Source organism: Lepidochelys olivacea (assembly GCF_965140295.1).
Source record: "Lepidochelys olivacea isolate rLepOli2 genome assembly, chromosome: 17".
Taxonomy (NCBI): Eukaryota; Metazoa; Chordata; order Testudines; family Cheloniidae; genus Lepidochelys; species Lepidochelys olivacea.
In genome coordinates, this window is record NC_140427.1 from 16,318,571 (window position 1) to 16,343,592 (window position 25,022).

Genomic DNA, 25,022 nt, shown 5'->3' on the forward strand with positions numbered 1-25,022 from the left:
ACAGTGCTTTTTTATATATGAACTTCTGGAAGGATTCAGGTATCTCCTGCACATCTGAAACCCTGCAAATATTTCAAGCATTGCCACAAATGAGATAAATCTTCTAGCCAGTGACCTACTGGAGGCTAAATCATGGGTTGTCTTGGGGTTTTTAGCAACCAAGCCCACTGGGTTCTGAGTCCCCACTCAGCCACATCAGTGCAAACCAGGGGTAAATCCACAGACATCAATGGAGTAACCTCTATGTAAAGAAAGAGGAAAATCTCACTGAGTTTTAACAACAAACCTCAGGTCTACACTGCAAACTCGCATCAGTGCAACTGTCCCTGTTAGTGCTTCTGGTGAAGACGCTTTAAGCTGATGGAAGAGAGTGCTGTCTTCTGCCAAAAACTCATTGTTTGGCTGAATCTGCACCCACCAAAGACAATGGGACTTGTTACCATTGATTTCCAGGGGAACAGAGTTCAGCCAGCCAGGAATGGTTTTAAAATCCCTTTCTAAGGGTGTAAGGATTTATATGGAGATCAAGGCTATCCACAGCTACTAGAATACATGCCAAATATTAGAAAAAGCAAACAAGAGTTTTTGGAAGGGATGTAAACCCCCATGCTTCAGAGCATTAGGCAACCTGTAACTAATGGCTCTTCGGAGGAAACCTTCCCTGGGGCAGATTATCCCATAATTGTCCAGTGCAGGGTTTTTTGCACTTTCCTCTAAAGCATCTGGGGTTACCAAATGTCAGAGACATGGTATTGGACTAGCTGGATGACTAGTCTATGTTCCTAATAGGGGAGCACAAGTCTCTGTACGTACTCTACACACGAATATGGACTTCTTCTTAAAAAAAAATAAAATAAAATAAATGTATATTTTATTTAGAAATATACATTACCAAAACAAGGGGGGGGGGAGGGTCTGTATGATCAAGGCAAGTTTTTCATCTCCACTGTAATTTAGGATTTCCTATACAACATGCTGAATTAACCCAAGTGGGCTATAATTCACATAGTCTGTGAATTCAACATACATGGCCGGATTATGTTCTCACTGAGACCAGTGTAAGTCAACAGTAGCCCAGTTGAACTCAATGAGCTAGTCAGTTAGATCCCTGTAAATCCAGAGTGACCCCCTGACTTCACTGAATTTGTGGTAGTGTTTCACTGGTATAACTGAGTGCTGAATCTGGTTCAATAAATCTGGGATTTATATTCGGGTAAAACCAAGGAAGTCAGATCAGAATAAGGTTCAGTACAAATAGCCGAATGATAACGCTGCAATGAAAACAAACTAAAAACTCGAAATCCTGCTCTGGTTGGTATCCCTCACAATCATTAAATTCCACTTAGAACCACTGCCCAACTCTGCTCCAGAAAAAAAACCATTATTTTTCTCTAAGATTTTCTAAAGCTATTTTACCAGAATGTGCAATCCTGACTTACTACTAGAAACAGTCAGAGCACAGTAGGGATGAAGGTGAAGACAATTCAATATTAGCAGGTGTTCAACATGGACAGGAAGCCCCCAGATTCACTTGCACGTTGAGAATGCAAATTCCAGACCTTTTACTGACTCGGATACTGTTGCACAGTCTGATAAAAAAAATCTACCACTGAGTATTCTAAGCAAAATTTCTTAGGGGCAGATTAGCTAATTAGCTTCACATCCCTATCATCTTGTCACTATTCTGCCTGCCTGTTTGTCTTCAGGTCGATTTAACTGTATTTTTATATTTGGGGGGTGGGGGGAGAGAATAAAGTGTACTAACTGAAGAGAAAAATCAAACAAGAAGAAGTGATATGTTTACAGATATTGACATACAAAGGATGATTTTCAGGGGTGCTGAGCATTTAAAGCCCCTTTTGAAGTCAACAGGAGCAGTGGGTGCTCAGCAGCTTTGAAGATCCAGCCTAAACACCTGAAGCCTGATCACACACCCATAGAAGTCAATGACTAGTTGGCTAACTGAAGTATAGCTTTGTAGTTAAGGCACTTGCTTGGGATTCCAGAGACCTGGGTTCAATTCCTGCTCTGTAACAGACTTCCTATGTGACCTCCGTCAAATCACTTAGTGCCTCGGTGTCTCAGGTCCCCATCTGTAAAATGGGGAAAGCAGCACTATCCTGCCTCCTTGGGGTGTTGCGAAAATGAACACAGTAACAACTTCAGGTACTATGATCATGAGGGCTGCGTAAGTATCCATCTAGACAGAACAGAAAAACTCTGATTAACATCAGCGGTGCAGGATCAGGTCCTAATTTGTACTACTCATTATGCTCTCATTTAGCAAAGATTATGCACAGTCAAGTAGACAATAGAGCTCTTCCATCTATGCAATATATCTACCTATACAATATACCTATATAATAGTATACCAATATAAGGAAAGGCCCAATCCAATGCCCATTGAAGTTAATGAAACCCTTTCATTGACTTTAATGAGTGAGCCCCATATTTATATATCAATTCTGAATTTCAACAACTTATTACCAGTATAATCAATTCATGCAGCGTATTACTTCCTTTAGCAGGATACATACTTTGTGCAATCCAATACCACACTTGAAATTACAGACTCCCCAGTTACAATTATTCATCTGAGACCTGATTCAGCAAAACGCTTCTTAAGCATATGTTTAAGTGTTTTGCTGAAGAGGAAAATGAGTGCTTCCATGCTTAAAGTTCAGCACGTGCCTATATACCTTGATGAACCCTTGCCAAAACACTGTGACATCACGATGTTGGATTCTGCTTGTAAGAGGCAACCCTTTGCACATTCCTTAAACCTAGGGCAGCAGTCAAAGAAGAGGACTCCTTTGCAAGCTCGAGCACTTGAACGAAAGCAAGGACCTGACCATTTTCACAGGTTTTGAAGACTCCCTCTTGCTCCAAAAAGAAAAGGAGGACTTGTGGCACCTTAGAGACTAACCAATTTATTAGAGCATAAGCTTTCGTGAGCTACAGCTCACTTCCTCAGATGCATATCGTGGAAACTGCAGCAGGCTTTATATATACACAGAGAATATGAAACAATACCTATTCCCACCCCACTGTCCTGCTGGTAATAGCTTATCTAAAGTGATTTCCAGCACAAATCCAGGTTTTCTCACCCTCCACGCCCCCACACAAATTCACTCTCCTGCTGGTGATAGCCCATCCAAAGTGACAACTCTTTACACAATGTGCATGACAATCAAGCTGGGCTATTTCCTGCATAAATCCAGGTTCTCACATCCCCCCCACCCTCATACACACACACGATATGCATCTGAGGAAGTGAGCTGTAGCTCACGAAAGCTTATGCTCTAATAAATTGGTTAGTCTCTAAGGTGCCACAAGTCCTCCTTTTCTTTTTGCGAATACAGACTAACACGGCTGTTACTCTGAAACCTCTTGCTCCAGAGACTCTTGCACGAGTCTCAGCCAAGCAAGAGACTTAAGAGAGTTCCCATCCCACAAACATATGTGAAATGGCACCATACAGAGCATGAGCCAAATTCCACTCTAAGTTCTGTCCGCTTCCCAGCGCTTATTGCCGTGAAGTCAATATCATCACACAAATCTCGTCCTTGTCTTGGGCGCCAGAGAATACGGAGAACGTGACTGTCAGATGTTAAGACTTTTGGGTCAGTACGTTCCCTGTGCTAAAATACTCTGTGATAGGTTCGCTGCTCAGCATGTGACAGCAAGTGCTGGACAAAGAGGAATTGATTCAACAGCAGCCCTTTTGGCCACGTGTTCCGCATGTTTACTTATTTCCCCGTTAGGCCCTCGCCAAAGCAACAAGTTTATCCATTCTTGGAAAGCACGGCCTCGTTCGCATCCGATGGCTGTCAGTTTGACCAATGCACCTGGGGCTGAACCAGGGACCTGCTGGGCTAAAGCATGAGCTGCAACTGATGGAGCTAAAAAGCCAAGGCTCTGTAGCTGGGGGCTGTAAGAGAGTCATTATTTGTGAATCTGTAACACATACAAGCAAATGGGTCACATCACACAGTTTAGTTAAAACAATGCAAAAGGCCGTGTCTCTTCTCTCGGTTTTAAAAGTATCTTAAATTTTCATCTGTTCCTAATCAACTTTAGTAAATAAAAACATAATACCACCTAGCTCTTGTATTTAAATAAGCCTGGTTTAAACTAAAATGAGAATGTGGACACAACAGCCTTTAGGACCAGTTTAAGTGAATAAGATTTTAAAATCCCACCTTCAGTTAAATTGGATGAACTTGGCATGCCCTAAGCACACCAAGCAGCACCTGCTAGCCGAGCCGTGTGTGTCTTGTACAGGGCATCACTTTTGTTACTTGTGACACAGCAATTCACAGGCGGAGCCAGTCCCTGCCCTCAGTTGTAGTCATCTCAGGATATTTGTAAAGACCTTTTTCCTGTGGGATTCACGATCCATCACAAAATTAAACAGGATGCTGCAACCAGTGCCAAACACCCCAAGGCCTTTAGGGCTAGAATGTTATTAACCTCAATGGGTACGTCTACACCACACACTAAGCTCAGGTTTGACCCCAAGCGCCCCTTCCATGCACACACAAATCAGTCTGACTCGGGTCAACAAGCACTCAAGGCCCGGTCCTAGAGCCTTGCTGGTGAGAGAGCAGAGCCCCCGTCCCACTGAGATTCGGATCCAAGCCATATCATTTTGCAGTGTGGCTGCAGCTCAAGCTGCAGACACAAGTCAGGAGGTCGGCGTGGTGAAGTATGAACGTGTTGGCACAGCTCTGAGTCCTGGGTCTACCAACTGTAAAGCCAGGTTTACGGTGCAGCTGGAAACCTCAAGACCACCAGCCCAGCTCCCACAGACCTGGGGTTAGCCCCAGAGCACCATGCGAGTTTTGCCCTGGGCTTCACTGGGACCAGGATTTCACCCAGCAAAGCTGGTTGAGCATGTGGGAGGAGGGAAGTGCCACAGAATAGCCCCTATCCCCTGGCACACCCTGGGGGCTGTGGAAGGAATCACACCTCTCTGGGGTAACACCAGCACCCAGAGCGCTGCTCTTCACACAGAGCTGCAGCCACATACGGCCATGTACACTGGGTCTCAGCAGCACGAAGCTGGTCACACACCAGAACATCTCCCCCCCGCCGTCTGTACTCACATGTCACTACATTTACATGTAGTTCATACAGAGTTAATACATAATCAATAGGTGTTATAAGAATATCACGGGCACGCGTAATGTGGGTTACACGTGGTTATACATGCATCACTTGAAGGCTTGATGGTTATAACCTATTGACCTCACAGACTTTAAGGACAGAATGAACCACCGTGATCATCTAATCTGACCTCCTGCACACTGTAGACCACAGACGCTTGCCCACCCACTCCTATAATAGACCCCTGCCTCTGGCTGAGTTGCAAGTCCTCAGATCGTGATTTAAAGACTTCAAATCACAGAGAATCCACCATTTACACTAGTTTAAACTTGCAAGTGACCCGTGCCCCATGCTACCGAGGAAGGCAAAAAATCCCCAGGGTCTCTGCCCATCTGACTTGGGGGGAAACTTCCTTCCCAACCCCAAATACGGCAATCAGTTGGATCCTGAGTATGTGGGAAAGACTCAACACCCAGACACCTGGGAAAGAATTCTCAGAGTCCTCCTCATCTCGTGTCCCATCACCTGTTGGCCTCTGTGAATTTGATTAGGCATTTGTCAAAACACCTATCAATCAGTTATGAATGTACCCTTCTTATAAAGCTTGACTTGTTAGACTGCAGTCTGATGGTGAATTTGTAGACCTACTTTAGGCATCTCAGATAATTCAGGAAGGAAATCTTCTCCTACCTTGTTTGCACACAGTAGTGACCCGATCCCTTTTGTTCAAACTCAGTGGTTTTGATCTTTTTTTTTTTTGTATCAGCTCACAATAGCAGGATGATCTGATTTCTCTAGTGGTTTGCTAATGGCAGCTACGGTGGGCACACCATCAAAGGTGAAAAATGAGCCCTGAGGTTTTCATTATTGTGCTAAAACAAAGCACTTACAGTTACCACATTATTAGCAACAGCATTCAGTGACTTCCATCTCACTCCCCTTACTCAGGTCTTTCCTGATTTCAGATGGCTGCCAACAGAGGATTGCAGAGCATGTTCCAAACTCTCAGGATGACAAACAAAATATTGCTTCCACTTGCAGCAACTGCATCTTTGGAAATAATCTTTCCAGTGCCAACAGTATGCTCAGCACTGCCCAAGTGACAAAAGATGATACAGTCCCTGCCCTGAGGAGTTTGCAGTCTAAACAGACAGGCAGCAAAAACTGGACACAACACCACACTGTAAGGCTCAGACATTTGGGGCAAATCCTGAAGTTCTTACTCGGCTTTCACTCAGGCAAAAAAGTCACTTCCTTTGACTCCCCCATCTAGCCCTGAGAGTGTACCGTAAGTGATATCAAAACATCTCTCTTACACAGACACACATGCATGAAAGAGCTTGGGCTAATTGAGCGCATACTTTCCACTTTTTGTTTTACACATTCCCCCTCCAGATTTCTCAGCATTACTGTGACTAACAGTGACTCTCTCACTAGAGAGAGTCTTAAAAGTCTGACAAATGAAGGCTGATTAGACTTGTTCTCTCTTACAGCTTTACTAGTAACGTCAACCCGACTGCATCAGGTTAAAAAAAAAACAAAAAAACAAAAACCATACGCATTTGAAATGGGAAGGTTTCCAGCTCCATTGCTGCATAGCATTTGAAACCAACGAAAGACACAGTATATGTCAGAGGCGCGCTATGATCAGTGCTTCCACGGAGCAAGACTCTCACACTCATTGTAAGCAAAAAGAAAAGGAGTACTTGTGGCACCTTAGAGACTAACCAATTTATTTGAGCATGAGCTTTCGTGAGCTACAGCTCACTTCATCGGATGCAGAATCTCACTCCACCAGCGGCTCAAGCGGACCCCAGTGGGGCTGCACATGGGCTGAGGGAGTCACAATCTAGCCTCTAGTCTTTATGGAGGAAACTGCTTCGGTGGAGATGAAAGCCACATACCTGTTATTAGCCTGAGAAGTCCCTGCCAGGTCTAGCAGTGCCATTCTGTGTGGTTCTGGAGAGATTTCCCCCGATGGGCTGGAGGGCTCCAGCTTGGTAGGATCTTTGGTAAATTTACTTCCTGGTCCCAGTTCCGCAGCAAGGTTTTATAATGAAAAGCAAAACCAGAATTAACCACAGAAGAATTCGAATGCTAGCAGCATAGCTCACTAGACTACTTGATGTTCCTCTCCTGCATTTACAAAGCCAGTCAGCAGCTTGTGATGCATAAAGAGTGAGTGTCTGGGTTACACATAAAGGGTATGTCAATACACCAATCTGAGGGTGTGAAAGACATAACGAGCTAGCTTTAAGCTAGCTTGGGTCCCGGAGCAGAGGGCACTTCAGTGTGGGCCGTACAAGCTTGTCTGGAACCCTGGGTAATTACTCACAGGGCTAGCCTGCACTGAAGCAAGTGCTTCTGGGGTTTCCCTGCTCCTGGACCTGAACGGGCTAGATTAAAATGAGCTCAGGTGGGCCTACTCAAGCAGCAGTCACCCTGTGACTGCAGTACAGACAATCTAAAGATACGAGGACACCTTCTCTTGGTTACACTGCAGCAATAGTATGATCTAGCACAGGAAATTCTGCTTGGCAATTGCCTTCACGCCATTCTAAGAGAAAGGTCCTTCCAGCAAGAAGAGATGCAGGACCTCCTGGGAGATGGGCACCTTTGCATTTGAGTCAGACCTCCTCGCACAGGGATGGCTAGTTAGAGTAATATTACTGAACGCAGTGAAAGGCTTGAGGGGCAAAATCCTCAGGAAACGTGTTACAGAGGCAGTTGCACAAGTGTTGGCCAGGAGGGTCAGGAGCAGGAGGGTTCCGGTGGCGGGGAGTCCGGGGACTGCATTGAAGATGACTGTCGTTTACACATGCCTCTCTCTCGATGGATTTTCTTTTACCAGCCCTTCCTACTGGTTTTGGTCCTCCATGTCTCCTCTCTCAACTCACCATGATTCCTCACTTCTCTGGGGGCAAGTACCTAAAAGATGAATTCAGTTCCCAGGTGCCGGTATGCCAGGCTCCACCCTGTTCCCTTCCCAGTTTGATATTATTGTTGCGTAGCCTCAGGCGGCCTGAATTCCTGAGCACGGGAGTCAGACTGGGAGGGGCCCAGCGTGCACTGCGTTGAACAATCTGATGCAGGATGGCCAGTTCAGAGCTTAGCACAGATACAAGAGGGTGCCCTGGGCAATGCAGTTTGAGGTAGGGAGGCAAGGCTCAGAGCAACCACCTGCCACACAAATTGACCTGGAGGCCAGTGGTATCCTGTAGGCTGCTGCTTGGCCAAAGGCATCACATTCTACTTCGAATACAAGTGTTTTCGAATCTGTATGTGGTGCGGCGAGTGGGAGAGGTGTCAGCACCATGGCCTGAGCATATAAAATCTGCCCCTTGTGGGTGTGAGAGAGAAGGGGGCGTGACAAAATTGAGACAAGGAGACGAATAAGCATTTAGCAGCCATGAAAACCTTCTCTTTGCCCTTCCCCTGCTCCTCAGTAATCAAGCTCCAGCCATGATCTTAGAGATGAAAAGAGCCCTATGAAGACAGCAAAGGAAAGGAAAATGAGGTGCTAGAGAGCAGGTGAATGGAGACAAAGATTAGCCAGACCTGGGGGAAGGAGGAAGCAGAATTATTCTGACAAGCTGCACAAACAAGGCAGGTATCTCGTTATCATCTGTAATACTCGAACTTTACTCAGCTCGAAGCCACATTGCAGCTACCTCCTTTTGAAGTGTGTACAATCTGTGGCCATGTAAAGTCCCTTTTCCTTTAGTCACCGGCATGTAAAAGAGGGCAAGGCTTCGCAATGGGAACATGAAGCAGCAGGGATCACAAAAGATGCTATTTATCTTCTCACAGTTAACTGGGTCCTTCTAACGTACTTTTTCCATGTACCAAAATCTTGATCTTGCAACAATGAAGCCTGACTTAAGCACCTGCCCAGGGAGCAGCAAAAATAGGTTTCCTAGGCGCGGTGGGTTTTTAATTAAATGGTGAGCAAAACTGCAGTGGAAACCTTGGGATACTTTGTCGATGGCAACTTAAAGTGCAGCGCCACTCTGACAAAGTGTAAAGTAAAAATGGCACCTCCTTACTCAGCAGACCCAGTTCTTCTGTGTATTCAGATCTGCTGACTGGAGTCAAAAACTAAGTCTTTACTACTTTCTGCTTCTGTTAGCCCTGCAGAGACCACACAGCTAGCAGAGAGTAAGCTGGAATGTGTTCCAATCCTGTGCAACAACAACGGAATTGTTTCCTAATTTCCAGTCAGTTACACTTGCACACACCCCATTGTAGGCAAAGGGGTTGCGTGGGTGCTAGTGAGGGCTTACCAGCAACATAACAAGTTTGTACAGGTGCCATTGAAGGCTTAATGTGGCTTGTAGAACCTTTATAACTGGCGATAAAAGCACCCAGCTTGACTCTCAGATCCCAGCCTAAATTTGCAAAGCACTTAGTTAGAGAAAATAAGTTTTTACTTGTAAATTGAGCCCATTGGGTCTAAAATCATTGGCAGACAAACACATGACCAGATGGTGCAATTTTTACAGTAACTTTTCATATATACATCAGGTTAAGATAGGAAAAAGCCACTGGAGCAATATTTTGGGTGTCTTTTCATAGTATTCAAAAGGAGCACTCAGATCTTACTAATATATGCCTGGTTTTATTTGCTAAAAGTTGCTTGAAATGACATCTCTTTCATATTACATTGCTCACAGTACAAGTAAAAAGGACCAAAAGACAAAAGCTAAGCAGTTAAATTGAACTAGTTGGGGATTTTTGTTTTTTGTTAAATAAACAAACAAACAGAAAAACAGAGTCATGTTAGCACTTTATATGCAAGGGAGAGAGAATAACTTATAAATGGGAATCCACAATGCGTCTTCTCCCTTGTAAGTACAGTTTAAATATTCCATGGCTTTCTAGGGGTGAAATTTACCCTGTGCACAAAGTCAGCTCATGGCCTATGCACGACTTAAGTCTCACTTCAGCCCTATTTCAAGGGCTAAACTTAGATTTAAGTGGTGCATAGGTCCTATGCATGGAGTGAATTTTCTTATACTTGTGTATATTATGTAGATAAGATTTTATCCTTTGTGAACACAACTACATATGCCCTTCACTTATGGCTGTTCATAGATTACATCATTGTAACTCTATTTCTCTGTGTTCTCTTTCACTTCAGAGACAATAAATCAAAGACAGTTATTAACGTACCTGTAAAAATTCTCTCATCAAACATCCTAGAAGAGGAAAAAGAAACGAAACAGGAGCATCTAGTGAATGAATTTCAGATATCGTTTAACAATATATTGAGTAAGAATCATGTTGAGTTTATTCATTCCTTTTCCTTGAGGAAAAAAAAAAAACAAAAAAAAAAACAAAAAAAATCCCTGTATTTTCTTGTACAAATCCAACAACTAACAACATGTGTCTTTCATCTAAAGCACCTTAACATCTGCTTCTAAGTCATGCCCTCCATTTCATTAACTGTATTAAATAAAGCTGTTACTTTCTGGCATTAGCAGAGGGCTATGGGGCCAAGACAGTTCAAGATGGCTTTTAATTCTGCTGTTCAGTCTAGCTCATTTACCATTATGGCAGGAATATTTGCAATCTTGTCCATCTTTTGTACATATGCAATTTCGGGACCATTGTTAAGTTTCCTATAAAAACTTATCTTAAGAGTTACCTTAAGAAAGTGTTCACTAAGCTGCTCAGTCCAACAGCTCTTATGTGAGCAGAAAGAAGGAGACTTGCACAGGAGCAGCTATCAATAGACCACTAAATGACTAAATTTAGGACGGAAGAGTTTCTCACTGTCTGCAATTCATCTTATGCCCACGACCTAAAAGAACTTAGGTTTCTCTCTGAACACTAAGATGCTGTCCTGGCAAATCATTTAATATCGTGCATAACTTTAAGCACATGAGTAGTTGCACTGGGCCTGATTCTTTGTTCTAAGGCTCTGATCCAACAAAGTACCTAAGCATGTGCTTAACTTTAAGCCAACAATGCCAGCCTCCATTGCCCACCTGTTATATTTCCAAACAAGCACCTTCATGCTTTGTCCCAGGCTACCCCTCACACTTTGGAGCAGCTCCCCAAAAACATCTGCAAAGCCACCTCCCAATCCTCGTTCAAATCCCTCTTTCAAACTCTTCTTTGTCATGATACCTACAAAAAAACCTAACAAAGGTTAGGCCACTGGTGTGCTGGGACCACTACCTAGCATGCTGACTAATATGGTGCCATTTTTTCCTTATACTCTCCCATCCATCTGTAGCCATCTGCTGTCTCCTGTCTTAGATTGGAAACTCTTTGGGGGCAGGAACTGTCTTTTTATTCTCGGTTTGTACAGCATCTTGCACAGTGGGGTCCTGCTCCGTGACTGGGGCTCCTGGGCACTATTACAACACAAATAATAAAGGATAATAACAAATAATAATAGCAGCCTTGCTGGATTGGGGCCTGACTTAGCAGTGTTTTACACCCCATTTGCACTCATTTTGCATTAGTGTAAATGACTATGAGGTGCAAGGCAATGGAGAAACAGGCCCCCTGACTCCATGGGATTACACACACACACTGAAAGTTAGGCATGTGTTTAAGTACTTTGTTGAGTCAGGGATGTGTGGTTTTGTTTTTCCTTCTTGCTCTAATGTTCAATAGCCTTGGCTTCACTTTCTGTAATTCTTTCAACCTTCTACCAATGTACTGGAAAGTTCAGGCCTTCGCTCATAATGAAGTGTTACGATTAGAGCTGGCTGGAGAAACTTTGAAGGAACATTATTTTAATCAGAATATGCAGACCCACCAACACCAAAACACTGCAAAAATCAGCTCTATTTCCCCGAGGTTTTGTTTTGAAAGAAAACCAGGAAGAAGTTCCAACCACATTGAAATGTCCCGTTCTGATATTTTCAGAATGAAGCACTCCAACTTGGTCTATTTTTTTGAAATTTGGTCTATTATACAATACAGAATTCAAAAAAGTCAAAACTGAACATTAAAATTTTGTCAAAAACCAAATGTTCTCATTGACTTGAAACAAAAATATTTTCTGAATTGTTCTTCGGGAAGCATATCACAATTTTCAGTTTCCATTCCACTTCAGCATGAAGCCACATCTTGGAATCTAAAAATCCGTAGTGAAGCAGAACCTCTGTCCTCAGCACAGATCTAGTGACAACAAGTGGACATACTACTTTAAACTGGGGCACCATCATTCACTGTGTCTATTGATAGGGAGAGAGCCAGTGCACTTGAGCATATCCATTTTCTAAAGGAAGCACAATGGGCCACGAGATTAATAAACTGCAGCTATGTGCCCTGCAAAAGAATGGGATGAATCCAAGCTGCATAATTCAGATGTGGATTTTTCTAGAGGGGCTGCCATGAGGCCTCTCTCCAAAAGCGACTAATCTTGCCTCATCTACACCCTTTCATCCTATATAAGAACAATTTTCCTTGACATAAAATAAACAGGAGTCATTGTGCCAGTTTATTAAAGGGAAAGTGGAGAATTCATGACTGGATTCACTGATTTTTCAGCTGAAAATTGAGTGGCAGTAGGTGTCTAGAAATTCAGATCTGGCACTGATGTCCTATTTCTTCTATGTTTTTATAGCCCTACCACCAAGGGATTCCAGCCCTGATAGTTGCCTTTGGACACTATAAAGAACACTAATGTAATAACACTGCATTTTGCAGGTGCTAGCAAAGACTTTACTAAGGGAATTATTGAGTTTTCTCTAAAGAACTTGTAATGAAAGATGCGGTTATTGTCTCCCTCCCCCAATAAAGGGAGCTTTTGTTGACAACACAAATCAACAGCTCTGAGTAAGGATGAAAATTATGTTAAGAAATTGTCTGTTTCAGATGAGCCCAAGAAGGGAGAAAACAAAAAAAAGGCACATTGGGGAGGGAACTTCACAAAATGGTGAGGAGAGGAAGGATTGTGAGGGCATCAGCCTGAAACTTGCTCCACCATAAACCTTGGGCAAATCCATCTGCGCCTCAGTTCCCCATATGTACAATGGGGATAAACAGCACTGCCCTGTTCCATGGGCATGATACACATAATGATTCCGAGGTGCTGAGTACTATGATGATGAGGGTCACATAAGCTGACAGAGGCAGATAGGAAACGTTGGTGTCCCTGCTGGAGAGATGAGGAGGGATTATATACACCAAAAATGAAGAAATAATTGTGCAGCTTTCCACCCTATTCTATTCTAGTGCAAAAAGCAGAAACCACTATAAAAAACACAACATACCTGTGGCTATCAGGCAAATACAGGTAGGGGGGAAATGACCATATATCTCAATATGCACTCAGCTGGCACAATTTGAATATGTCATGTGTCATTTTGACAGCCTACTTAATAAGCAGGCAGATAAAACTCTTGAAATGTTTAGGATGATCTAGAGCCGTTGTCACTGAGGCATTTGAGATAACATTCGTGGTTTGTTATTGTAGGGATGATTATAAATACCGGGCAACTGGCATTGGTTTGGTTTTGTTAAAAGCTAAAAAAATTGAGAGAGCTGGAAAAACAATGATGGGGGGGTGGAGAGAATATCAAAACCCACACATCTGTTTGCAAAAACAAAGTAATTAATTATTTATATAGCATGTGGTAAGTCAAGTTTTAGGTCTATTAACCATCACAGTTAGTTAAAAAAAGAAAAAAAAGAACCCTCTGTAAAACTATATTGGAAAAAATCTTTTCCAGGTGTTGAATCTGCCCAATGTGCTTACTACTCTTTCATTCCCAAATTGATTCAAGGGAACCCATCTCTCTGCCTCCGGTGGAAACATTCCTGAGGTACCTCATCTGCACGTTTGGCTATACTTCTGCGTGCAAGTTTGTTTCAAACACAGAGTGGGCGAATAGAAAAAGTGATCCAATATTTGCTGCTATTATGTAATTAAAAAAACCAAAATCAGAATATAAATTTTCTGGTTACGATTTTGGGACTACATTTAGAACAGAACACTACCTGCATGCTCACACAAAATAGGTAGGCTAAAATGTCATCCATGTCACCTCTCTGAAGTATCTCTGATTAGCCGTGTACCTTTTAATGACAAAGTGGATGTTGTGCCTTTCCTCCAGGATTCGTTTGAGCTTGGGGACACCATAGGTACAGGGTCGTTTGAATGGTATTTTGTCAGGGATCCCAATTATTTCTACTGCCTCTGGGTCACAGGCAATCTTCCGGTATGGCACAGGAACCATGTGGTCCAAACCCAAAGCTTCAGCTGAAAGATTAACAGATGGTTTTAATTTCCACACGGATTTTTGGGGTTTTTTTTAAAGACGACAAAGAGAAGGTGAAGACAACGTAATTCAAGTAGATCTGCAAAACAGATACACGTCTGCTGTCCTACTATCCTCCTTTTTCCCAGCAACAGAGCCCTGGGCTCCAAGCTTAACTTATCCCTTGTCACTGCCGAAAGTTACTCCTAAGGGAGAAATTTCAGAGTAGCAGCCGTGTTAGTCCATATCCGCAAAAAGAACAGGAGTACTTGTGGCACCTTAGAGGCTAACAAATTTATTTGAGCATAAGCTGAAGTGGGCTGTAGCCCACTTCATCAGATGCATAGAATGGAACATATAGTAAGATAGATATATACATACATACATACATACACACACACACATATATATAGAGAAAATGAAAAGGTGGAGTAAGAGGCTAATTAATTAAGATGTGTTATCAGCAGGAGAAAAAAAACTTTTGTAGTGATAATCAAGATGGCCCACTTAGATAGTTGACAAGAAGATGTGAGGACACTTAACATGGGGAAATAGATTCAATATGTGTAATGACCCAGCCACGCCCAGTCTCTATTCAAACCCAAGTTAATGGTATCTAGTTTGCATATGAATTCAAGCTCAGCAGTTTCTCCGAGTCTGTTTTTGAAGCTTTTCTGTTGCAAAATTGCCACCCTTAAGTCTTTTACTGAGTGGCCAGAGAGGTTGAAGTGTTCTCCTACTGGTTTTTGAATGTTATGATTCCTGATGTCAGACAGGTAGCAAACAGAATACGCCTGGTCGGGGTTCTAGGCATGTGTCTGCACAGATCTGTTCCTGTGCTTTTTCAGGGAGTTTCTTGAGCAGATGGTGTAGTTTCTTTTGGTAACCCTCCGTGGGATCAAAGGATAATGGTCTGTAGAATGTGGAGTTAGAGAGCTGCCTAGCAGCCTCTTGTTCATATTCCAACTTCTTCATGATGATGACAGCACCTCCTTTGTCAGCCTTTTTGATTATGATGTCAGAGTTGTTCCTGAGGCTGACAAAGGAGGTGCCGTCGTCATCATGAAGAGGTTGGAATATGACCAAGAGGCTGCTAGGCATGTTGAAAAGAAAAGGGAGTTTAGCATATGGCTTCTGCTGTTGTGTTAGGGAACAAAAGTGATTGCTACATAATGTTATGCAAACCACAAGCACTGCAGATGCATAATGGAATTTTAACTCCTACTCACCATATCTACTGTTAAACAGAATTTGCACGCACTCCCTAAGGGTGTTGATATCTTCAGTTTCTTTTATAAAACTGTCCCATTTATCTATCAAAACAAAAATATAAGAAATAAGGAACTTCCATATGGCATACAGACAACAGATGCACTTTTCGCTGGCGAGGTGTTAGAATCAGGAACAAGGCTTGGCTGCCTTATAAATAATTATATCCCCTTCCTGAGCAAGTGCTGGCAGCTTGGTTGATAAGGTCTAGGCTTCTCCCATCATCCTGAGGTGTACTCCTCTGCAGCTGCACCTGCGTGAAAAGGACCTCGAAGGAAATGACCCTACATTTCAACATTTAAATGAAAGAACCTTCAGAACAGAACACACTGAACCATAAGCCAACCTTTAAAAATAGTTACAAGAAGTTTTAAAATCTCATATCAACTTTCCCTTCCCCCCGCCCACCTATTGAAAATCTAGGAGAGTGAATGCTTAATTGCTTGTTACAATGCATATTACCCAGGGCAGGGATGGTATTTTCCTCTGCATTTGGAAATTGTCCTGCACACCAGGGGCACCCACAGTGTGGAAAAGAGAGCCAGATGGGGATTTTAGTCTGTCCCTTTTGTTTGCAAAGCCAGGCAGGGCAGGAAGGATGGTCAGCCACAGACTTTGGACAAGTTATTTAATCTACACTGGTTTCAGAGTAACAGCCGTGTTAGTCTGTATTCGCAAAAAGAAAAGGAGTACTTGTGGCACCTTAGAGACTAACCAATTTATTAGTCTCTAAGGTGCCACAAGTACTCCTTTTCTTTTTAATCTACACTGTGCCTCAATTCCCCATTTATAAAATGGGCAGACTTCACAGGGGGTGTTCTGAGGAATTGACGACTCGGATGCACTCCAGTACTGGGGTGATGAGGCAAGGAGGGAGGTGTGGGTACAGATAGGTACAGAGAGAGGTCCCAGCTGCTATGCTGACACACTGCAACTAGGGAAAAGGAAATTCCGCCCTGCCTCCTCAACGGAGTTACGGCTAAATTGTGTTAAAGGGGGTGCAGAGCCAGAGCTCTCTATGGAGCCAGCTTCAGAAGGCAGAAGGGGACAAAAGTCCCAGCAGCTCCTCACGGAGGATGGGCCAGAGAAATTTGGGGATGGTCAGAGCACTGAACTTGGCACCAACCACTGCGAGCCGAATGCTTCGGCAGCCATGCCAAGAAGTGGGGAAACAGCAGAAGTGGCCAGAGGCTGGGAATTTTGCCAGAAGCCATTCCCTTCCCTTGCCTCTTTCTAGCAGTGCCCTCCCTGCCCGGACCCAGCAAGCATCACACCTGTTTTGTCATGGACGATGGAGAAGAGGATACGCTTTGACGAATGCACATTCTGGATGAGCGGACCACCAGGGACTGCAGATTTCTGTCCTGGACACAAGGAAATACAAGGTGAAAGGAACTATAAGAGCCCTATCACCTAATACAAGCAGGGGCAAGAGGCTTGCCCCAGTGTGCACAGAAGGGCCTAGACTCTGCCAGATTCAGCATAGGACTGGGAAGCAGGGACTCCTGCATTCTATTCACAGCTTGGGCACTGACTCGTTGCATGGCTTTGGGCCAGTCACTGAACCCTTCCCTGGGCAATATTCATCCCTGAGTGAGCAAGGGACTGGGGATGAGAGGGTGAGCTGAAGGGATTCGTATAATCCCGAAATGCAGGGGGACCCTTTATGCTTGTGACAGCAAGGGGAGGGGTGATCTGGCATAGACTGGCTGCTGGTGCTGCAGCCATCACACCGCCTGACCCTGATCAGAGCAGGCCTAGAAGACACAGGGATTAAAAAAGCATTGGTGGCCCATGTACACTGCATTGCTACTACTCTAAGGCAAGCCCGTAGAGTCACATTCAGTGCTTTTCAATACAGAGCCACGCAAAAGGAAAGAGAGCCCTTAAATTCCCTTCAAAACCCTCAGCTGAGTCTCTGACCCCTCAGAACTGGGCTCTCCCCCATTTCGGGTACATAAGGCTCTGCACCGGTTATTTTAAATGGAAAAAGCACCACATGTTGTTTGTTAGTTCTCTCTGTAGTATGCACACATGCCCTGCTCTGCTTCCTGAAACAGCTGGGGTCTGCGCCTTAGGAAGGAGCCTATCACTGGAGCTGTGGCAGAGAAGCCTCATCGCAGAGAGGACTGTACAACTCTAGATCCGCACAGGGGAGCGCATGTGGAGGTGGGACGTGGCAAGTCTTTGTTTTCCCAGGGAATGAGGGTGATGCCCAAATTCAGATTCTGATTCTGCCCCCCTACACCCACAGGAATATATAGTGGGCTGTCATTAGAAAGCCACAATAGCCCCTGTTGAAAGCACTTTATGGTGCTAAGGATTTCAGAACTAGCAAGTGGCTAGCCGATCCAAAGTCCCCTAAGATCAACTGAAGTCTTTCCATTGGCAATGATGGCCTTTGGATCACCTCCTCCCCCCAGTGAATGACTTTTCCTCGGCTATACTCCGATGATCCGCCAGACGCCCTAAACTAAAGGCTCTGGCACGCCACAAATGGTCCCCCACTCCCAAGGTTAAAATGTACCCAAAGGTGACCGGGAGTGCAGTGAAATTCTACGGGCCACCTGAGGCAGGCCTAGAAGTAACTGCGCTAACCCCCAACACTACTACTCCTTGTCTCTTTGAGCCAGATCTTGGGCCAGACCCAAAGCCAATGAGAGCCTCTCCATCGACTTCAATGGGCTTTAGGCCAGGCCCTCCTTTGAGAGCAAATGCAAGTCTATTACCACAGCAGTCGCTGTACTCCTGTGAGGAAGGCACCTTCAGCTCTCCTGAGGGCCTGGGCATCAGCATCTCGCTGGCTGCATTCACCCCGTGCAGACTGGCAGACATCTCCTGCTTTAGGTCCGTGGCGATCTGCGTAGGCAGCGAGACACCGTATAAGAAATTGGTCCTGGCTACAGTGGATGGAGTGTCTTGACTGGCTGGTTTAGGGATCTGGTTATTTGGACCAGAATCCCGACTGCCCTTGGATGCTAGGGAGGTACAATTCAACTCTACATTAGGGTTCACCTCTCTGCTCGGCTCGTCTGCTGGCCTGAATGGAAAAAAGAAAGAAGAGGAAAACACAGGTACTTTCAAGATCCATCGTATGGCATCTGACATAGAAACGGCGCGCTCCAGCCTGCATACAGCTAACAACGTCAGCTACAAGAACCACCGCTTGGCTCAGCAACACTGCATGCAATCTCAGTCTCATCTGATCTTAAATGTCTGCTGAATCAGCCCTACAGGTCAGGGGCACAAGGATTCCTGGAGCAAGGAAGAAAGGTTTTGCTCATACAGCCCAGGGGGCAAAGTGGTTTGCAACAGCTTTAAAGCTGCACAGGTGGGCTTGTGCCCAAGCTGTCTATGTTACTCATCTTAATGGCACACATCGGGGAAAACAAGCTAAAAAGCAATGGGGAGGAAAGGGAAAGGACAGCTTCCAAACAATCATTTCAAGACAGTCCAGCAGGGTGGAAAGTACAATCTCCACTCCACTCTAATGACTGGTCCAGCTGCTTCTTCGCTTATCATTTCCAATCTACGGCTGCTGTCAAAGGAGCTGTAAACCTGCCCCAACTTCTCCCTCTGCTAACTCCCTATTTTCTTCTCTTTTCCTTCTCTCTTCAGAAAGGTAAGAGAATCTTTACAATACGTTTTATGAGCCAGATCCACAGCTGGTGAAAAGCAGGGGAGACGAATTAGACAGCTCAATGCAATCTTTAGGGGCAAAACTATGGATGGAATTCACTATCGTGCACGGTCGAGGATAAAGCTCCACTTAGGTCCTACTCAAACTAAGGCTTCAGGGGAACTCAGGTGGTGCATAACACCTTGTACTAACCATCTGAATGTGGTAAATTTTACGTCGAGTAACTACACACGCGTCGGAAGAGAACTGCCCATTTCCAAAAGGGGCCTCCAATTTTATATGCCCATACTGGGCATACCGAGCGATTTCAGAGGTGCTGAGCACCCCGAGGTCTAACTCGTTTCAAACTGGAAGCTGTAGGCACTGGGCACTTGTTAAAATCAGGCCCAACGTGCCTCGAGTTTGGCAGGCCCAAAAATTAACACGACCGAAATTAGAGGCCACTTTTGGAAATGTGGTTATAATAGCATGGAGGGTGCCTAGCCCCTATATCACCCCTTAATGCAAAAATTCTGACCCCCCTCGCACAGGATAATACCCTTTCTAGATTGGAAAAGCGGTTTAGGAGGTTTACACTAGAACTCTCTTTGGTGAGGTAAGAGCATTCTGCTCATCATACACACAATTCCTATGTAATGACACGGAGAAGAATGTGGTTAACCTTGTACATTTAGGAACACTTCAATATGGTTTTCACTTGATATTCAATAATTAAGGAAAGATCCCACGGCCCCCAGACAGTGATAAATTAGTCTCTCACACACGCCGAGTCTTTGTATGCCACAATTTAACATGGCTGCACCTACATTTCAAGGTTCACAAGAGAAACCAGTGCTGGGAGCAATACACCATACTTAACGAACACCTCGCAGACAAGTGGAAAACAGTGGCACCGTGATCAATAGCGGTGGTATCGAGCTGTTAATTAACTCAGCCTGTCAGAGAGCCCCATAAAGCAACCAAGCCCATGTGTAATGTGACAAATGGCACCAGGCTCTGCAGCGTCCCCCTCTCACGTGATCCAGTTGGCACACAAAACCCTTCAGAGGCCTGGTTCAGAGCCCGCTGAACTCAAAGGGGAGGGTCCTTCCCTGGACGTGGCTCAGTGTGGACAAGAAGCAAAGCAAAGTGAAGACTCCCTGCTCCCACCCTCTCAGGGTTTGTGAAGTTACCTTTTTAGCCTGAACCGGATACTGTGGCTGTGCTCCAAAATCGCCATCAGGGATTTCACATCGTATTCCGTGGGCTTCCGGAAGCCAAGTCCCTCAGGCAAGCCGGCAACTGCGAGCAATCCTGGCTCTTTCATCAGCTTCTCATAGGGCAAGGGCACCACGCTGTTCTTCCCTATGGCTTCACCTGGGAAACAGGCATAATTACACGTTGGATAAAGTCACTGGCTTTTCCAGGCAGAATTTGCTCACAATTGCAGCTGGTCGGGGCTTTAGCGGAGAGATGCAGTGCAGGACAGACTGCAAACACCAGTGCGAACTGGTCAGGATAATTCTTCCCACCCATAATATTGTTATAACAAAACGTGGCCATTACCTATGGCAGTATCTATTATTTAAGGCTCTTCAGTCACTTCACAAACATTAATAAAGTCTCACAAAACCCCAATGAAGAGGAGCAGGAACAGTGATATGGGAACACACAGAAATTCTTGGAATGTATTAAGGACAACTTTTTGTTTCAGAAAATGGATGAAGGAACAAGGGGACACCCATTTTAGATTTCATGATGAGCAACAGGGAGCAACTGGTTCTGAATCTGAAGGTGGAAGGCAATTTGGGTGAAAGCGATCATGAAATGAGAGATTTCACGATTCTAAGGAAAGGAAGGAGTGAGAGCAGCTGAATAAAGACAAGGCACTTCAAAAAAAAGGAGATTAACAAACTTAGAGAACTGGTAGGTAAGGTCCCATGGGAAGAAAATCTAAGGGAGGAGCTCAGGAGAGCTGGCCGTTAGTCAAGGAGACAATATTAAAGGCACAAATGCCAACTACTCCAATGAGAAGGAAAGATAGGAAGAATAGTACGAGGCCGATATGACTCCATCAGGAGCTCTTTAATGACCTGAAAATCAAAAACGAATCTTACAAAGAGTGGAAACACGGACAAATTGCTAAGAAGGCGTACAAAAGACGAGCACAAGCATGTAGGGACAAAATCAGAAAGGCTAAGGCACAAAGTGAGTTACACCCAGCAAAGGACATAAAAAGCAGTAAGAGGAGGTTCTTTACATACATTGGGAACGAGAGAAAGATGAAGAAAACTGTAGAGCATCTACTTAGTGAGGATGGAAAGCTAATAACTGATGACATCAGAAGGCTAAGGTGTTTAATGCCTATTTTGCTTCAGTCTTCACTAGACAGGTTAATGATGATCAGATACTCAACACAGTTAATATTAACAAGGTGGAAGGAATGCAAGCCAAAATAGGGGAAAGAATAGGTTAAAGAATATTTAGATAAGTTAGATGTATTCAAGTTGGCGGGGTCTGATGGAATTCATCCTAGGGTACTCAAGGAACTACCTGATGGAATCTTGGAACCATCAGCAATTATCTCAGAGAACAGGTGAGGTCCCAGAGGACTGAAGAAGAGCAAACAAAAAAAACCTATCTTTAAAAAGAGGAACAAAGAGGACCCAGGGAATTATAGACCAGTCAGCCTAACTTCGATCCCCAGAAAGATACTGGAACAAATTATTAAACAACCAAATTTTAAGCACCTACAGGATAATAGGATTATAAGGAATAGCCTGCATGGATTTGTCAAGAAAAAAAAACATGCCAAACCAACCTAATTTCCTTTTCTGATGGGGTTACAATCCCACTGGATGGGGTGAAGCAATAGACATGACATATCTTGATTTTAGTAAGGGTCTTGACATGATTTTCTTGTAAGCAAACTAGGGAAATGGGGTCTATGTGAATTTACTCTAAGGTGGGTGCACAACTGGTTTAAAGACCATGCTCAAAGAGTAGTTCTGAATAGTTTGTGGTCAAACTAGGAGGGAGTTCCTACTGGGCCTCTGCAGGGGTCAGTCCTGAATCTGGTACTATTCAACGTTTTCATTAATGACCTGGAGTTGCTTATAAAAATCTGTGGATGACACCAAGCTGGAAGAGGTGGCAAGCACTTTGGCGGACAGGATGAGAATTGGTCTGAAATCAACAAGATGAAATTAAATAAAAGACAAGTGCAAAGTACTTCACTTAGGAAGGAAAAACTAAATGTACAACTACAAAACAGGGAATAACTGGCTAGGCAGTAGCACTGCTGAAAAGGATCTGGGTATTATAGTGTATCACGGATTGAATGAGTCAACAGCTTGATGCAGTTGCTAAAAAAGCTCAAGTCATTCTGGGGTATATTAACTGGAGTGTCATATGTAAGACATATAGAGGTACTTCTCCCGCTCTACTCAGCGCTGGTGAGGCCTCAGCTGGAGAACTGTGTCTAATTCTGGGTACCACACTTTACAAAAGAGGTGGATAAATTGGAGAAAATCCGAAGGAGAGCAAAAAAAAAATGAGAAAAGGTTTTGAAAACTTCTGAGGAATGATTAAAAAAACTGGTCATGTTTAGTCTTGAGAAAAGACGACTTAGGGGGTCCTGCTAACAGTCTGCTAATATGCCAAGGGCTGTTATGAAGAGAATGCTGATCAAGAGTTGGGCTTAATCTACAGCAAGGGAGATTTAGGCTAGATATTCGGAAAAACCCTCGTAAGTTAAATTATGGAATAGGCTTTCAAGGGAGGCTGTGGAATCCCCATAATTGTCCCACAGGTTCTTAAAAACCTCCAAACCTCGCACCAGGATGGTCTTGGTTTACTTGGTCCTGCCTCAGTGCAGGGGACTGAGACTTGACGGTCTCTGGAGATCCCCTCTAGCCCTACATTTCTTTGATTCTATGATCTGGTGTAACTCAATGAAACTCCCTGATTTCAGCAGAGCTATGCTCATTTACACCAGCCTAGCTTCTGGCCCATAGTAACTTCTACCTTGTTAGAAGAAGGGAGAGAAGATCTGACCAGGAGACTAAAGATCTACACTTATTTTTATTTGCATATTCATTAAAGTACTCTCAGCATTCCTTTTTCAGGCAGGTGAAGTATGAATAAACATTGAGCCAAAAAGTAAAGTGTCTCTTTTGCCTAGCACCATTTTGTGTCTGTTTCTCATTAAAAAAAATCAAAATGAACTAGCCCCTTTCTCTCAACAATCTTAACGTGTTTTACAAATGTCAATGCACTGAGCCTCACAATACCACTTGTGACATAAGGAAATACCATGATCCCCATTTTACTGGTTGGCCCAGAAGGGTTCGTTGACTAGCAAATTAGCAGTGGACATGAAACCTGTATATCCTGCTCCTGTGCTTTACCCACAACACGACTCCTGCTTCAATAGCCAATGTCAAAATAAGAGAATTGCACACAAATATCACTGCATCTCTTCCAGCAATGCCTCAGGGGGGAGCAGGGAACAAATTGCTCCTCTCTTTCTCTGACAACGGAAGAAGACTATTGTCCCAAGAGTCACCTTAGGCCAGAAATTCTCAACCAGGGGTACACATACCCATGGGGGAACGACAGGTCTTCCAGAAGGTACATCAACTCATCTATGTATTTGCTTAGTTTTACAACAGGCTACATAAAAAGCACAAGCAAAGTCAGTATAAACTAAAATTGCATACAGACAATGACTTGTTTATACTGCTTTATATAGTATATACTGAAATGTAAGATCAATATTTATATTCCAATTGATTTATTTGATAATATATGGTAAAATGAGAAAGTCAGCAATTTTTCAGTAATAGTGTGCTGTGACACTTTGGTATTTTAATGTCTGATTTTGTAAGTAAGTAGATTTTAAGTGAGGTGTAACTTTGGGGATACGCAAGACCAATCAGACTCCTGAAAGGGGTACAGTAGTCTGGGAAGGTTAATAAGACCCAGTGCCTTAGGCAACTTGACCAAGAAGTTCAAAAGTGACGAACGAGTCCAGGTGTCCAATCTGAGATGCCTTCCAGGGGCCTGATTTCAAAGGATGAGTGCTCAGCAAGGTCTGGAAACCAGGAGCCTTTAACGGTGTCTCAAGCTGGGCACCCATAAAATGGAGGCACCCAAAATCGCTAAACGCATCTCAAAAATCTTGAGCCCCTTTCTCCTGAAAAAATTAAATTCTGAGCCTGACCCAAACCGCAGACACCAATACACCAGGCACTCATTGCAGGAAGCAAGAGAGAAGAGACACCAGCGCAAGGACCTGAATCACTCAGACTCAGCATCCAGATGCATGTACAAATGCAGCACATCTGCCTGTAATGCCCAGCTGTACATTCGTTCATCATTCTTCTTCGCGGTATTTCAATCCAGGTCACTGCACTGGTGCAGGGGAAACCCCGCTTCAGGGGTCTTTAATTAGTCGTGGGATTGTGTGTGATTTCATTTAAATCGTTTTTTAACCTGGAGCTGATTTTACAAAATCCTGGAAACCTGGTGGCACTTATTAAAAGTAATTTCTTCAACACAGAGCATTGCTTCAAAGAACAACAACTAATGATGTGTGACTTGCCCAAGCAATCAGTGTTCCTTATAGCTTGGATGGATAACGTTTTCATTAACTCCATAACAGAAGTTCCGAAACAAACCTTTGAACCACAACATTGTGAGTTCACTCTCAGCTAGCTTGAAAAGTACTAATTGATTCCCTGCCTCAGTGCACTGGCTGCAGCAGATTTTCTCTTCCCCATATCGCCCCCTCTCCCTCCCCA

General features: G+C 43.9%; 1 protein-coding gene across 4 annotated transcripts in view; it reads right to left on the minus strand.

Moving 5' to 3' along the window:
- The window catches only part of GTF2IRD1 (GTF2I repeat domain containing 1), a 174,402-nt gene that overhangs the window by 55,963 nt on the left and 93,417 nt on the right, over positions 1 to 25,022 (minus strand). For 3 of the 4 annotated variants that reach the window (XM_084651274.1, XM_084651272.1, XM_084651273.1), the window contains 7 exons: positions 20,412 to 20,595; positions 18,329 to 18,639; positions 16,874 to 16,963; positions 15,560 to 15,643; positions 14,149 to 14,332; positions 10,282 to 10,307; positions 7,014 to 7,134 (listed from right to left, as the gene is read on the minus strand). In XM_084651274.1, coding sequence (XP_084507400.1) covers positions 7,014 to 7,134; positions 10,282 to 10,307; positions 14,149 to 14,332; positions 15,560 to 15,643; positions 16,874 to 16,963; positions 18,329 to 18,639; positions 20,412 to 20,595 — 1,000 coding nt within the window. The remainder of the gene's footprint in view (positions 1 to 7,013; positions 7,135 to 10,281; positions 10,308 to 14,148; positions 14,333 to 15,559; positions 15,644 to 16,873; positions 16,964 to 18,328; positions 18,640 to 20,411; positions 20,596 to 25,022) is intronic. The other variant, XM_084651275.1, reaches the window with a different exon arrangement.